General features: G+C 38.4%; 1 protein-coding gene across 4 annotated transcripts in view; it reads left to right on the top strand.

Annotated features, from left to right (window-relative positions):
• LOC126974673 (facilitated trehalose transporter Tret1-like) overlaps positions 1 to 15,713 on the top strand; it is a 46,346-nt gene that overhangs the window by 12,691 nt on the left and 17,942 nt on the right. Inside the window, exons 1-2 of one of the 4 annotated variants that reach the window (XM_050822227.1) lie at positions 2,905 to 2,970; positions 5,140 to 5,275. The exons of 1 other annotated variant lie outside the window; for it this stretch is intronic. In XM_050822227.1, the coding sequence (XP_050678184.1) occupies positions 2,935 to 2,970; positions 5,140 to 5,275 (172 nt within the window). In that variant the 5' untranslated portion in view covers positions 2,905 to 2,934. Of the gene's footprint in view, positions 1 to 2,904; positions 2,971 to 5,139; positions 5,276 to 11,082; positions 12,172 to 15,713 lie in introns of those variants that run through there. 2 more of the 4 variants (XM_050822225.1, XM_050822229.1) reach the window with 2 other exon arrangements.

Genomic DNA, 15,713 nt, shown 5'->3' with positions numbered 1-15,713 from the left:
ATTTCTGGATTCCGTCTCCACGCTCAAGGCCCGCGATAGAAGCTATGCAATAGCTTAAAAGGTAATGGTAACTGTTTGGTGGTGACAACATGGTGTTATTCATTATAGCTTTCTCCGATCTGGTCAAGCAATAAAGGCAAATGTCTGCTGTGCTGAACTCCAAACAATGATAGCAAAACTAGCTGTGAAACAGCTGATTCGATCTTCACCATTATTGCTCCATGATAACGCGAGACCTCATACAACATGAGAAACCGTTTTAACTCTACAGGAACTGCAATTAAAAACTATTCATCACCCTTGGTATTCACCAGACCTTGCTCCAATGGACTAACATTATTTTGGTAATTTGGACAATTTTGTACGTGATAAAAAGTTTTCTTCTCAGGAGGCAGTACAAAATGCTTTCACAAAGTTTGTCGAATCTAGATCACCACAGTTCTACAGCAACAGCATAAATGACCTTCCTATTACATGACAGCAATGTATAGATAATAATGGTAATTATTTTGAATAAATAAATATCTTAAATAAAAAAAAAACGAATTTAAATTTTTCAGTCCAAATCGGCAATTTCATTACCTGTAATAATATAATAACAGTCGACACTGTAAAAAGAAAACAAGAATAAGTTGCTGATTAGGGTCTAGTGTAGATTTCGAATGGAAGAGCCTAACATGGTTTCGAAAACGGCAACATTGAAGTAAACAAAATCGAATTAAATAGTTTAAATTTGAATTAAATTGATAATTATTTAATTATTTAGTCCTGTTTTAACGTAATTTGTATAATTTGCACGTCATATGTACTTTATAATTTTTATGTTACCTCAATCTGACATGTTTATGCAAATAAAAACTTTGACTTTGAAATATGTTAGTTTGGGATCAAAAAGACAAAACCGAATTGTATGATATTCCATATGGAATATATGCATAGTAGCGGTCTGAATTTTGTTTAAATTTAGATTTTTTCTATTAAATCTGCTGAGAATGATTCTTAAAGGCGAAGAGATTCCTTCTCCATCATTTTTAAAATTGGGGCATCCTGTTGAATTACTCCATTATCGCATTACTTCTATCACACTTTCAAAAACCGTCATCGAAGTACACATTTAATAAATAATTTAGTGATAAACTTGTTGGGTGTATAGCGACACTGAAAATTGTCTCTCCGAGTGAATGCATTACCCTGTCGACAGAAAGTAGTGGATGACATTATTTCTATTTTTTAAAAGTAATGCCGAGACCAACAAATATGACAAAATTGAAGATGCATTTATTGGCAGTATAAAGTCAAATAAGATTCGCCTAAGATTACTAGAGCATTTGACACTAGCAATAGATCAAACTTACAATTTAGCTTTTTTATTAGAAATAGCACAAATGAAACAAGTAAGAGTGCTGTTCAAAATTTATCAGAAAATAAGGATTCAACAGCAGCAATGTCTTCCAAAAACAAATGCTTCTTCTATGGCGAACGCGATACATTTAAGTAAGAATTGCCCAGCTCTTAACACTCACCTCGCTAGAGCAGCCTACCGAAACTCTCTAAGAAAAAAGCAATTCACTGGATTGTATCAAAACGTGCAGTCATTGATAGATTGACAGATCACGGCTATAATCTTGTCAAAAGCGGATTTAGCCGAAATCCACTACGTTTAAAGGAACTGTTCGCTTTCAAACTTAGCCGCATTATACTTCGTCACAAATCGCCATACTATATTAATACTATTTCAACCAAATTTCAATGTGCACTTCCCACACACACAGTCCCGCCTCTTATTACGTAGTATTTACATTCTCTTTGCGCCAAAGTATGCCGTAGCTCTATTAAGAAATATAGCATTCCTTCTACTGCTTTTGAGGTTGGAGACAGAAGTCATAATAGCTCAGCCTGTATACATCTCCAAAATATTTAAGGAAAGCTATTATTACAGCCTTTAATTTAAGAATTTATTCCTAAGACACCTTCATCAGTTTTATTGACGAAGATTTCAGAATAGAAAAAAATAGAATAGAAAATTAAAAAGTACGGAATCAATGCTAGTAATAAGCTCCACTGAAGTCGCGCCAATGTAGCACTGGTTTTTAGTAGCCCCAACATTAACTAACTAACTAACTCCTGGGTAGCAGCTAATAGTAATTTTAATTAAGGTTATTAATATAATTGAATAAAAAATAAAGTCAGTAAAAGCCAATATAAATAAATATAATAGTTTTATCTTAATAAAATAGTCATTAATAGCAGCTAATAATCATTTTTTAAATTATAGTTATAGCTGGATAAAAATTAAAATCAGTAAACTCAGACAATATTGCAACAGCAAAAACTTGCAATCAGGAGAGACATTAGAAAATAACGGCACATAAGATACAGAAGCTACCGTGACTGGATATTTTGATAGGATCCTTTGATTCTCTGTCTGACGCAACACCTATACTGTGCCACTGAATCAAATTAGCGAAATACTAAGATCAGTGTCGAGGACCGGAGCCTATCCCCTGTCCCTCCACCAGATTATGTCGGCGGTCCTCAAAGAGATTTTACCCCAGGAGGGTACCGGCTCTACCGGAGTCGGAGATTACCTCCCCGAGTTTATCTGATTCTGGCTGCCTGTGGTATCTGGGAGGGCACAGTTTGAGACCCCATAAACAGTTCCTCTCACACTAATTTGCCCACTGCCTTCCCTCTTTCTATGAACAGACAACATCCAGGGATCGTTCCTGATTTCCATAGGGATGCAGATATGCATGAACTGCAGTATATATATATATACATGTTTGGTCTTATTATTTATATTTTTTATTCAAATCGATAAAAAGAAAACCACTAAATGATACTCAAATTATTTACATTTTGATTAAAAATAAATTAATTGATAATAGCTTTTTGATAGTTTTGCAGTTCAGTCTAAGTTGTGTTGTGTTCAAAATGCCCTGCAATAAGGATGTTTACTATTGGCGTCAGGTATACATGAATTAAAATATTTTTCTATTGTATATTTAATATTATTAATTCGACGGAGAGGTCCCGGGTTCGAATCCCGGTAGGTGCAATCATTTATATGATGAATATGAATGTTCGTTTCCGAGTCAAGGATGTTTATTTGTATTTATGTATGTTTAAGTTTGTATATTGTATTATATATATTATCTTTGTCCATAGTTCAGGCTATGGCTAGTTTGGGGCAAGATAATTTGTGTCAATATACTATTATACTAGCTGACCCGACAGACGTTGTTCTGTGCATAGTAAAAAAAAGGATTGTGTGGTTATATGAAACCACGGAAAAAGTGAAACTTTTTTTCACATTATAGACATTTAACTAAAATTTTTTGGAATAATATTCCATTAAGGGTATAAAAATCGCTTTATCAATCTTAATTTTATACTTAGATAATTGGAATGATCTGTTTTTTTATGTTGTCAATAATATTCCATAACACCAAGAATTATTTTGTAAAATATGTTCCCTGTCAAGGACGTTCTATATTATGCTCCCTGTTGTTAACTGTAATGAAATTGTATCACAGCAGAACTGTCAAACTGTGCGTCAATAGATTCTCTCATAGAAAATATGTCCATACAAAACAAATATTGGAATTAAAAATAATTATGGGCCTCAAATCGAAATAAAAACTATCCTATCTCTCAAGTTGGACTAAACTGTACTCGATGAATTAATGCCCATTAAAATCCGTTCATTAGTTTAGGAGTCCATCGCGGACAAACAACGTGACACGTTATTGATATATATTAAGATTATTATTATAAAAAAAATATTATTACCGATTTTGAAAAAACTTTATTAAAACGTGTAATATAAGCGATATCAAGGCGAATAGATGTTAATTACTTTTGCGATGTCAGCTTGCCATAAGTAGGATATCTAATATATTTACACAAACATCTAATTTATACAGATTGGGATTCGATGCTTTCCCCTTTGCATCCTACCCATGGGACAAGGTTTATTTCCCTACGGATGATCCCAGTGCCTACGCCGTTGTGATACTACAGGGCATGGATATTTTTATAACAAGCTCTGCAGTACCGAACGGAGGTGAACACAGTCCTGGTTCGATGCATCAGTTAAAGCAGCATCTGACTTTAAAACAGGCGTATCGAACTTGGGTGGCGACGTTAAGGCACAAAGGGTCCAAACTGCATAGTTCTAAAGAGGAAATTCAACCGTGCCTCCAGATTTTTTAAGGTGGCAAATCGCCCATGCGAAATCGAAGTACGTTTCTGAGCAGCTTTATAGTTAGCCGACCGGGAAATACAAATTATGGGCGTTGTCGAAAGCTGCCATTGGTAACGTCAACCAGCCGTCCCTGCCGCCGCTGTACATTAGGAATGGCACCTTGGCCCATACGGCAAAAAATCTTCTGTGCACACTTTTTGCCTCCAACTTAACTCTTGATGATGGAACAATGGAAAAACACCGTCCCGCAGTGGTGTCACCAGTTGATCAACGACCGATAGCACGGCTTCATTGTGTGTCTTCTACCGCATTTATCACGGGGAATGTTCCGAAGGCGTTTCACCTGATTCCTGCCGCCGAATTCCACCTTTGCACGACACTTCACCAATTACCAACCATTGTGGAATGAACTTCCTTGTGCAGTGTTTCCAGGATGAACCTTAAGTTGAAAAAATATTTTGGCTTTTTATTATCGTGTCACAGTACTTTTTTATAGCCAGAAGACAAATATTTCAACTGGAAGTATGCTTAGCAATTAATTCGCATAAATATTATGAAAACGCTTAGGGATGAAAAACGTTAACTCGCGTTGTGTTACCAGAATGGTTACCGAGGGAAAAAAAAATACTATTTTGTCTCGCCGTTTCTCGTGAATTTTGTTATTGTCCCGTTTCATCGTTCATTTGACTGCAATTTGAGATACAGGATTCGAAATATTTGAGCATCCTCCCTTACCTGACCTAGCTTCTAGAGATATCTGTGTATTTCCCAGACTGAATGATCATTTTAAAAGTCAGTATGAAGAGTATTTTACAAAAGCAAAAAGGCGACTTGCGACGACTTTTGTACATTGTGTACATAAATTATGGAGAGTTCATTCCGTTGTGATGATATAAACATAAAAATAATAATACTAGTAATATAATTTTCAGATCCTGGTATTCATCAGCATGGGTCTCCATAACATGGGCATGGGATTTCAATTAAGTTTCCCTGCAGCCTTAAACGCAGCGTTATTATCTAATACAACCGATATAACAGCAACTCCTGACCAAGTTTCGTCGCTAAGTAAGTCCAGGATATTTTAGAGAAGGATTGAATGCATAGACGAATGATTGTCATACACCATAGTAGGGCTGTATTAATTGCTCTGAATAACCTTCATCTCAGCGCTAACCTACGAGTGTTGTCAACCCCTTGAAAGGATCGTCTTTGACAATGGGAGACTCTACAATGGATTAAGGGACACAGTTTTATAGGTAACGCCCTGTTGTGATTATCCTTCTGATGTCACTAGTCAAATAGACAGTACCTACTGTGCTATATCTCAGCGGATACTCCCAAGAGTCGGTTGCGCTTCTCTCTCCCCAAGAGAAATCGCCTCCGATACTGATTTAGCGGATACTTGCCCAAAGCAAAACTCAGGTGGTGTTTAGTGGGTAGGGACGTTTTTGAACGTTGAACGTTCTTTTGAGTCCCACATAATCAACGCAATCGGCTGTATGCACAAGCTTCACCACCTTTCTCCCATCGTTATCTCGGAGGGTAGTTTTTCCTCCTTGTCTGGGTAAAAGATACATAAAAATATCACTTTCATTGCATGGAATAAGAATGATGACTTTTGAATTTGGTTTAAATAGTGGATCGGACAAATTAGAATTTTAAATCACTTTTTGAATGTCAAAAACTACCATAAATCAGAATATTTATGCGGCAGACCTGAGGAGAACGGCCACAAGAAACTTAACGGGCTTTTTTATATAAATTTATTTTGAACATAGCTTATGATTAATCTGAGGATCATAGGTACGTTTCTAAGGTGTCGTATCATTATTTAATAAAGTTATTTATGTAACCTTATCATAAAAACGTTTTATAACAATCTTTTTGAATTTCATTTCACATTTCCTTCGTACATGGGATTATGTTGTAAAAGCATATTTATGCTGTATATACCGCCCAACAAAAGACTTAATAACTCGACTTCGAATGGAGGCATGACAATTTTTTTACGGTGTTTCCGGGACGATACGATATCGGTACCTTCAAAAAAACACGTACACCTTCCTTAAAAACCCGGTCTCCTGTGATTCTTCTGATGTTGCAAGTAAAATGTGGTGGCGGCGGTGATCACTTAACACCAGTTGACCGTACCGAACGTACACTCGTTTGTCCTCGTATTCCATAAAAAATAGAGTGTTCTGAGAGGCTAGTTGATTAAAAATAGCGCGTTTAGAACTCTTCTGCAGCTCAAAGATAGTATTTATATCGGGGGCATTGCCCCATATCAGTAACCATAGGACATCATTATCATCATCAGCCGGAAGACGTCCACTGCTGGACAAAGGCCTCCCCCAAAGATTTCCACGACGATCGGTCCTGCGCTGCCCTCATCCAAAGTATTCCGGCGATCTTGACCAGATCGTCGGTCCATCTTGTGGGGGGCCTACCAACACTGCGTCTTCCGGTATGTGGTCGCCATTCGAGGACTTTACTGTCCCAACGGCCATCTGTCCGTCGAAGTATGTGCCCTGCCCACTGCCACTTCAGTTTCGCAATCATTTGGACATAATAGAGACTGTCATAGGACATAATACTATGAAAATAACTAAAGTACACTAGCTACTGTATCTATGTCAGTTAATTGTCTAATCTTTTAAACTGCGCATGCTGCAGAAATAACTCTAGTAGAAAATGGCGTTCTACACATGATAACAAACCACGTTGCATAAAAACAAAGTCTTATGTGAACCATGCCACAAATTCAACCATACCAAGCTTCGACTGCTATATGTGTACATTGCCCCATTTACTCCAGTTGCTTAAAATATTCTTGGTCAATACGCAGCAATGTAAATATTTATTCATTTCACACGACTAAAGAGAAAAGTTGCTTATATTGTCTTTAAGCACACTTTTGCCGTTCCACTATCAGACTGCGAATGAAAATTATGTCCTTATGTGTTTAGAACGTCATCGATACTAGCCAATCCTTTATAATTTAGAATTAAGAGTAACGCCAAGAAATATTGTAGATTCTATTGGTTTTACCACCTCTAACGTTTAGCAAAATGAAACATAAAAATATTAAATTTCAAAAGAATATTCTTTTATTATTGCTCAGACTTTAATAAATTAAAACATTCAACTTCTATTAAGATTATATTACATCATGAAAAATAAATGCATTTTTATTTGTAGCAGAACTTTGGCCAGACTAGGTACGTAAAACAGTCAAAATTTCAATGTCGTTAATGAATCGTAATGGATTCCGCAGGGATCAATGCTGGGCCCATTCTTTTATTCTGATTGTATTGAACACGCTATCTGGAGAGGTTTATTATAATACGTTTAAATTATAAAATATGTATTTTTTACTTATTTATGTCCTCCCTACGTCGTAAGCCTCAGTACTGAGGGTCGTGACCACCCCTCTGTATCACTTTCTCACGTATGATCGCTCTCCATCTATTCCTGTCTCTGGCGGTGTGAAAGGCATTGTGAACCGTAGAGTCGAGGGCGGAGCGGATCTGATCGGACCATCGTGTTGGACTGCGTCCTCTTCCCATCTGTTTTGCCGACCACAATGAGCCTCTCAAGGTTTCCATCGTCCTTCCTTGCGATGTGACCGAAGTATTCTAAAACTCTGCGCAGACATTCGGAAGACAATCGCGAGTAGGTCCTGAGTTCACGCAGTATGGAGAGATTAGATCGAAATGCTGTCCAAGGGATACGGAGCATCTTTCACCAGCTGGTGCTGGTCATCTCAAAGGCGTCAATGCGTTTGCGGTCTGCAGCTTTCAGTGTCCAAGTCTCAGCGCCGTACGAAAATATTGAGAAGACTAGGGTCCGTACCAGTTTGTTCTTAGATTTTACGGAAATGTTGCGATCTCTTCAGATTCTTCCAAGCTGAGACATAGCGCTTTTAGTCATGCCAATTCTCCTGCGTACTTCCCTCTCGCACGAACCATCGTTACTTATGTTGGAACCCAGGTAGATAAAGTTGTCCACCATTTCTAGGCCCAGCGCACCAGTTAGTTCCAACTTCCCAGATCTATCCACCACCATGACTTTGGTCTTGGACCTGTTTATGGGAAGTCCCATCTCTCCACTAATCCACTCCATACGTTCAAGAAGTGCAGCCATTTCTGACTCACTTGCTGCAAGAAGAGTAGTGTCATCGGCGTAGCGCAAGTTGGTGATTTTCACGCCACCAATTGTGATGCCTCCCTCCCAGTTCTCGCAGGTACGTCTCATAATGTGCTCTCCATAGGCGTTGAAGAGAATGGGCGACAAAATGCATCCCTGGCGCACTCCTTGATGAAACTTAAAGAGTTTCGAGGTTGCTTTATCAACTCTTACAACTCCCTGGCTTGAGCCATACAGGGTGCGAAGCAAAGCGATGAGATGATTTGGTACACCAAGCTCTTGCAGAACCCTCCATAAGCAACTCCAATTGACACAGTCGAAAGCCTTACTGTAGTCGACGAAGCACTGGCGTATCAAACTCGTATGCCTTCTCAATGAGCTGCCTGGCATTGAGAATCTGCTCCTGAGTGCCCTTGCCCTTCACAAAACCAGCTTGCTCCTGCGGAATTTGCCAATCCAGATAGTAGTGGATGCGATTATTGAGAATATGAAACAAAATTTTGCTGGCATGCGAGATGAGGGATAAGGTTCGATAATTGCCGCAGCTCTTGGTTGACCCTTTCTTATGCAGCAGAAGAATTACGGATTCCGACCAGTCCCGCGGCCAATCACCGTTTTGCCAGACGTGTAAACAAATATTGTATAGTGTCTCTTCACCCAGGTCACCCATAGCTTTAAGCACTTCTGCTGTTATTTAGTCGCTTCCTGTTGGACTGTAGAGCATTAGATATCTCGGAACCAAGAATCACGGGCTCCAGTGCCAGGTCCCTCCAAACTGGGCTAACTTCGGGCGTTGAGTGGGGATCTGTGTATAACTGCTCACAGTAGGTACGCCATCTTTCAGCAATGTGGTCGAGCTCGTGTAGTACAGTGCCGTCAGCATCTTCGATAATCCACGATTTAGGTTTGAACTGCTTGGAAAGGACTCTAACCTTCCTGAAAAGGTCTGCAGTTTATAGCTTGTTCGAATGTTTCTCAATGTCGCTGCAGATGCCCTCAATAAAGTTGTTCTTGTCGCGGCGACAACTGGCCTGGATAGCTCTGCTAAGCCCGGAGTATTCGGTCATTACTTCATGATCTTGCAGACCCCTGGTTTTTAAGTGTTTCCTGCGTTGAAAAAGCTCCCATGAACAATCGGAGATCCAGCATCCTCTCTTCCGCTCCGGCATTTTCCGCTTTGAGGTCTGGTCCAGTGCATCGTTGATATGACCTTTCAAATGTTTCCACTGAGTATCGGCGTTAGCGTGTTCATGCGCTGGGTCATCCCTTAGTTTGGCCTCTAACGCCTCCCGGAAGAAAGGTCGCTCAGAAGGATGCAGGCTTCTGGGTTTTGGCGATTGGCGTCTAGGCGCCTTTAAGCGGAGCGAGAAATTGGTCACGAGTAACCTACTCGTGACCAATTTGGTCAGAGCCGCACTCTGCGCCGGGATAGGTTTTCACATTCGAAACTGAGGATCTCCAGCGGGTATCTAGAATGACATAGTCGATTTGATTTCTGTGCCTATCGCCTGGAGATCTCCATGTGTATTAAATTGTATCATATCTTGGATGATGTTGAAAATACGTGTTCATAATACTGAGATTTCTGGCTGTACAGAACTCGGTCAGTTTTTCACCCCGTTTATTTCTAATGCCAAGTCCAAATTTTCCAACTGTGCTTCTGATATGGTCATCCGCAAGTGTACTACCGACTTTGGCATTCCAGTCACCAAGGATCATTTTAATTTCCCGACCAGGAATTGAATTCAGCGTTTCCTCCTGTTTCCCATAAAAGTAATCAATTACCTCATCTTGAGCTTGTGCCGTCAGCGCGTATATTTGTATAATATTCAGCACACACGGTTTGGTGTTCAGCTTCATTGTCAGGATTCTATCCGACACCGGGTTATAACCGAGGACATAATTCATGTGGGCGGCAATATGATTCCGACCCCGTTCCTACTCGAATCTTCACAGCCCGAGAAGTACATGGTGTTCCCCGCTGTAGTGTTGTAGTGGCCATTACCACGCATGTGAGTTTCAGCAACGCCCAGTATGGAGATGTTAAGTGATTCCATTTCCTTTTCCACGATGGCCAGTTTGCCCGCCATTAGCAGACCTCGGACGTTCCAAGTGCCAATGCGACGATGGGTTCGAATTGAGGTCTTCTCGATATTATATGTTTTGACACCGACAGTAGCATTTCCTCTGAAGCCTGTCGACTCACCCCAGGGGAAGCTTCGGTCGTCAATTTCACACCATCCAGCCCGGGTACTGGGTGGCGCCGATGGTTAGTCAGGTCGCCAAACATACTCACTTTTTCTGTTTCTGATTCCATAAGGGGGGTTTTCATGGGAAAATAAGCGCGGTGGGCTCCCACATCCTTCCACGTCAGTCTTTTAGAGGGTATTTAGATCCTCACGGTCACTGGTTACCGCCCCATGGGCTCAATGTCCACACAGGGATGTCGGGTTAGATACCACCGCCCGAAACTCGGTGTTGACTGTTTTACAGGATGGGTAGGTCTCCTCCACACCAACCCTCCTCCTTTCTCATTCGGGCTTGGGACCGACAACGGCGGAGTTTATGTATCTAATTTTAAATTAACAAGAAAAATATTTATATTATACAATAAAAAGTTTATACCTATTCTATCAATCCTAGCAATTAAAAATACTTACCGTATCTAATATATCCGTTTTTGTATACAATTTTTGTCAAACGAAATTTTTTATCTTATGTTTCAGCTGCGACTTTCGGAGTATCTGGTATGGCTGGATTTATATTCCTTCCTTCAATAATGCAGAGTAGAGGAAGAAAATTGACTCATATACTTCTCAATATCTTTGTAATCCTTGGATTTCTTTTAACTTACTTAGCGAGCAATATGACGATGTTATTCGCTGGAAGAATACTTCAAGGTTTATCTGGAACTGGTGTTACCCTTTTAAGTATAATGTTGGCTGAATATTCTCATCCGAAACTTAGAGGGCGTTTTCTGGCAGCGTTGGGTTTGTGGATGTGTTTCGGATCACTAATTTGTCATGCTTTACCTGCTTTTTGGAATTGGAGGAATATTGCTGCTATAGCAATGCTGCCGTTATTTACAGCGTTGATTCTAACATTCATTTGGCCGGAAAGTCCATCGTTCTTAGCAATGAAAAGAAAATTTGTGGAATGTGATCAGTCACATACATGGCTATTTGGAGATTCAAAAGAAAGTAAAGATATTCTAAACGCATTAATTGCTGCACAGTTAGAACAAGACAGTGGTGGAAGTAATGTTTATTGCAAAAATATCAAAGACATTGTGACTGCTTTTGGGAAAGGATATTTTTTGCGACCTCTTTCCATAGTAATTGTGTTAACATTAGTGGTTGATGTTTCTGGAAGATACTTTATTTTAGTTTATTTGAATCAAATGTTTGTTGAAATAATTGGTGATGCGTCAATTGCTTTCTATTGTTCTTTAGGTGTTGACATCACAATGATAATTTCCTCATTGTTATTTATCGTAATTATACGTATGTTTAACAGAAAAAGTATTTTGTTTGTGACAGGGTTTTGCACAACTATTTTGTTATACGTAATAAGTTTAACAGCGCATTTAAAATTTATGAACAGTGAATTAGTGCATTCAGCGTGGATGATGCCGAGCTTGATAGTCTTGACTATTTTTGTAGCTAACAGCGGCATAGTACCAGTAGCATTTATAATTATTGGTGAAATATTTCCATTAGAACACAGGGGTTTAGGAGGATCACTTGGTGGAATGGTCTTTACAGCCTTATACAGTGTGACCATGAAATGTCTCCCAGTATTAATAGAAACCCTAGGTACTCAAGGAGTATTTGCTGTATGTGGATCTTGCATGCTTGTATGTTTAGTGTTATTGAAATTGACACTGAATGAAACAAAAGATAAAACTTTACAGGAAATAGAAGATGAGTTTAAATGTATTAAGAGAGCTGAAATCATTCTAATGTCGGAGGAAGTCATAACAGATTGAAGAACCTTCAAGATTATTTTAGTTTTATTTAATCCTTCATAATTATATTTAGACAAAATAACATACATGTCTGTAAACCGTCAAACTATATTAGTTTTTATTAAATGTATTAAGATATTTATTACAAAACTTCGCATCATTTGAGTGATCCTTATTAATTGTAAGCTAAAAAATATAATAAGTCATTTATTAGCTATTGTTACTACTGCTCAGAATTCAGACCTGGAAGATCTGCTTCAATCTGGAAGCCAAATTGGGAATACCCGATTTGGCTTTCCTTTCAAATTTACTTTGGGATTGAATGTCGCTCGATCGACGAGATATATATTGGCTGTGGCAAATATGGACTATCCTCAAATAGATTTATTACTTATATTATTAATTATTAGATTACACAAATAAAATTTGAAAAACAAAACTTTATGAACGATGCGGGATTCGAACCCACGACCTCCGGCGTTCCGTGCCGGTGCTCTAACCAACTGAGCTAACCGTTCGAGTACCGCCTCGTTATGAAATTCAGTTTGCTTTGTTCAACTCTCAGGTTGTGGCTTCATCTACAGGATGTACTTTACAGTTGATAACCTGCTCAACCCCAATATTTTTTATATTAGGAAATTGACTTGAGATGTCGCTCTTGTAAATCTAAACAATATGTTATGTTTTTAAAGTGATAACCTTCACTTCTAGGATAAATACACAAATAAAATTTGAAAAACAAAACTTTATGAACGATGCGGGATTCAAACTCACGACCTTCGGCGTTCCGTGCCGGTGTCCTAGCCAACTGAGCTAACCGTTCGAGTACCGCCTCGTTATAAAATTCTGTTTGCTTTGTATGTGGACCCGAGTGATGAAATTTGAATGGATGAAATTATGAAAATGTTAAGAGGTATTACGTCAGTAAAGTCTACTGGGTGTGATCGAGTGACGAAATGTTGAAGGCTGACGATGAACTAATAGGGCCAAGTTCCAGACTATTGGACGAAGGCAGTGATTGTCCTAATTTATAAAGGCAAAGGTTCGCAGCAGGAATATTAAAATTATCACCATTCTTAGTGTTGTTGGAAAAGTGTATGTCAGAAAGAGTAATGAATGTAACTAATGGCAGGGTATGGGATATGCAAGCGGGATTTCGGAAGGGAATGTGATGTATGGATCAAGTTTTTTGCATTCGCTGAAATTATTTTTTTTAATATCACTGAAAAATGTCTGGCAAAAAACCAGAAAGTATATTGCGCGTTCATAGACTTGGAAAAGATTTATGATGGGGTTAATAGAAAGGAATTATGGAAGGTGTTATCTATGTCCATGCATAGATAACACCCCATGGTGGACAATTTTCTAGTAAGGGCCCTGAAACCTCTGTACAAGGATTCTTGAGACTGTGTTTGGATTGTATAGGTTCGCTCATCGACGAATGAGTTGCAACAAATGATTGACTGGTGGAACAGGAGCTTTAAAGCGAGAGGTTTGAAAGTGTATGCAAGAAAGACGAAAGTGAAGGTATTTGAGAAGGATGAACGGTTGACTGAGTGTAATATTACGATTGAAAATGAAAGGGTAGAACAAGTTACAGAATTCGTATATTTGTGAAGCATGTTTACAAAAGACGGAAGATATGAAGGAGATATTGAAAGAAGAGTGACTGAGGGAAACTGTCTGTAAACGGAGTAATGTAATAAAAAAAACTTTTATCAGGTGCGGGGTTCAAACCCTCGCTCTCTTTCGGGAATCAGAGTTTTAATCTGGCGCGTTAGACTCGGCCAAACTAACTTAAAGGCAGTACTTGAAATTAATGATTCCACTTCACCCATACTCCGCGGCCATCTGTAAGGCGACATGCGATACATGGACGAAAAAATGTGAAGTAAAAGTATGTGTTATAAAAGTTTCATTTTAAAAAGGAGATTTACAAACGTACAAAGTGTTACATCTTTTACGTACGAGTTTTGTGTACGAGTCCGACTCGCAACCGATTATTTTATTTAAAGTTTGCTTGTGAAAAAGTCTATTACTCAAAAATCAAAAATAGCTTCCCTAACCAGCATATCAATTATCATGATCACCATTGAGGACACCTAATGTTATTATGAATTTGCCAATAGTATTTAATTACATCAAGAATTATTTCGTAAAATATGCTCACTGTTGTTATAAATTGCTTCACAACAGAACTGAAAATATGTCCATGCAAAGCAAATATTGGAATTAAAAATAATTATGGGTCCCAAATCGAAATAAAAACTATCCTATCTCTCAAGTTGGACTAAACTGCACTCCTTGAAGTAATCCCCATTATAATCCGTTCATTAGTTTAGGAGTCCATCGCGGACAAACAACGTGTCACGTTATTTATATATATTAAGATATATATTATAATTCTTTTTGTACGTGTGTTGACAGCGAAATTTTTCTGTGTGTGTTCAAGTGGATTCATTCACAATTAAAGTTCCAATTCCAGTGAAATTGAGAATGGCTTAGATTCTCAATTCAGTCCATATATAATTTTCCTGCCCATGTGTATGTTACTGAACTCCTTCTAACGTCTCGACTGATTTTTCAGATTTAAGACGCGTCTACAGGACATCGTCTGTCGGGTCCGCTAGTTATTCTATATTTATTTATTAATATTTGGGGGACTTACAGCTAGCTTACAATTATAACTTATGAAATAATTGAAAGTAATGAAGGCTACTTAAAAGTTTCCACATCTTTGTAGAACTATTGATATAATTTAATTTTACGCTTAAAACTATCTCAACTACAATTATTTAAACTGGAAGAACTGAAACTGAAATAATGTAGAAAATATATCTAGATCTACGTCATTTGACAAGTCGTTATAACTTCTGCAGGATCTAGTAATGAAGCTATTTGCACGATAGTTACACCTCGCCATGGGAGTATGTAAAAGGCTAGGATTACGAATTGGAAAGGCATGCGCTACTAGTCCAAGCTTGCTAAGTAACTCTGGACAGTCGATCTTTCTGTTCGCTATACTGCATAAATACGCCAATTAATGTGCTGTACGATGCCTCTGCTGAAGCGGTAGCAAATGAAATGTTTTACACTCGGTCTCGGCTCGGTGTTGAAGGAATTTCACAAACGTTTTTGTATTCTTTCAATACGGTTAACGTAGACATTATATTGGGGATTCCATACTTGTGAACCGTATTCGAGGTGGCTCCGTACATATGCACAGTACAAAACTTTAATAGTTTTAAGAGAACTGAACTCCGATGACGTTCTGAGTAAGAAACCTAACGCCTTCGATGCTTTTTTTATAATAGAATCCACGTGCTCATAAAATAGTAATTTTAAGTCGAAAATAACCTAAGTCTAATAGTAGATTTTATAACGAGTGCA

Source organism: Leptidea sinapis, chromosome 33 (genome assembly GCF_905404315.1).
Source record: "Leptidea sinapis chromosome 33, ilLepSina1.1, whole genome shotgun sequence".
In the NCBI taxonomy this organism is placed as follows: domain Eukaryota; kingdom Metazoa; phylum Arthropoda; class Insecta; order Lepidoptera; family Pieridae; genus Leptidea; species Leptidea sinapis.
Note: the sequence above shows the minus strand (reverse complement) of the source record. Positions and strands in the feature narration are given on the sequence as shown.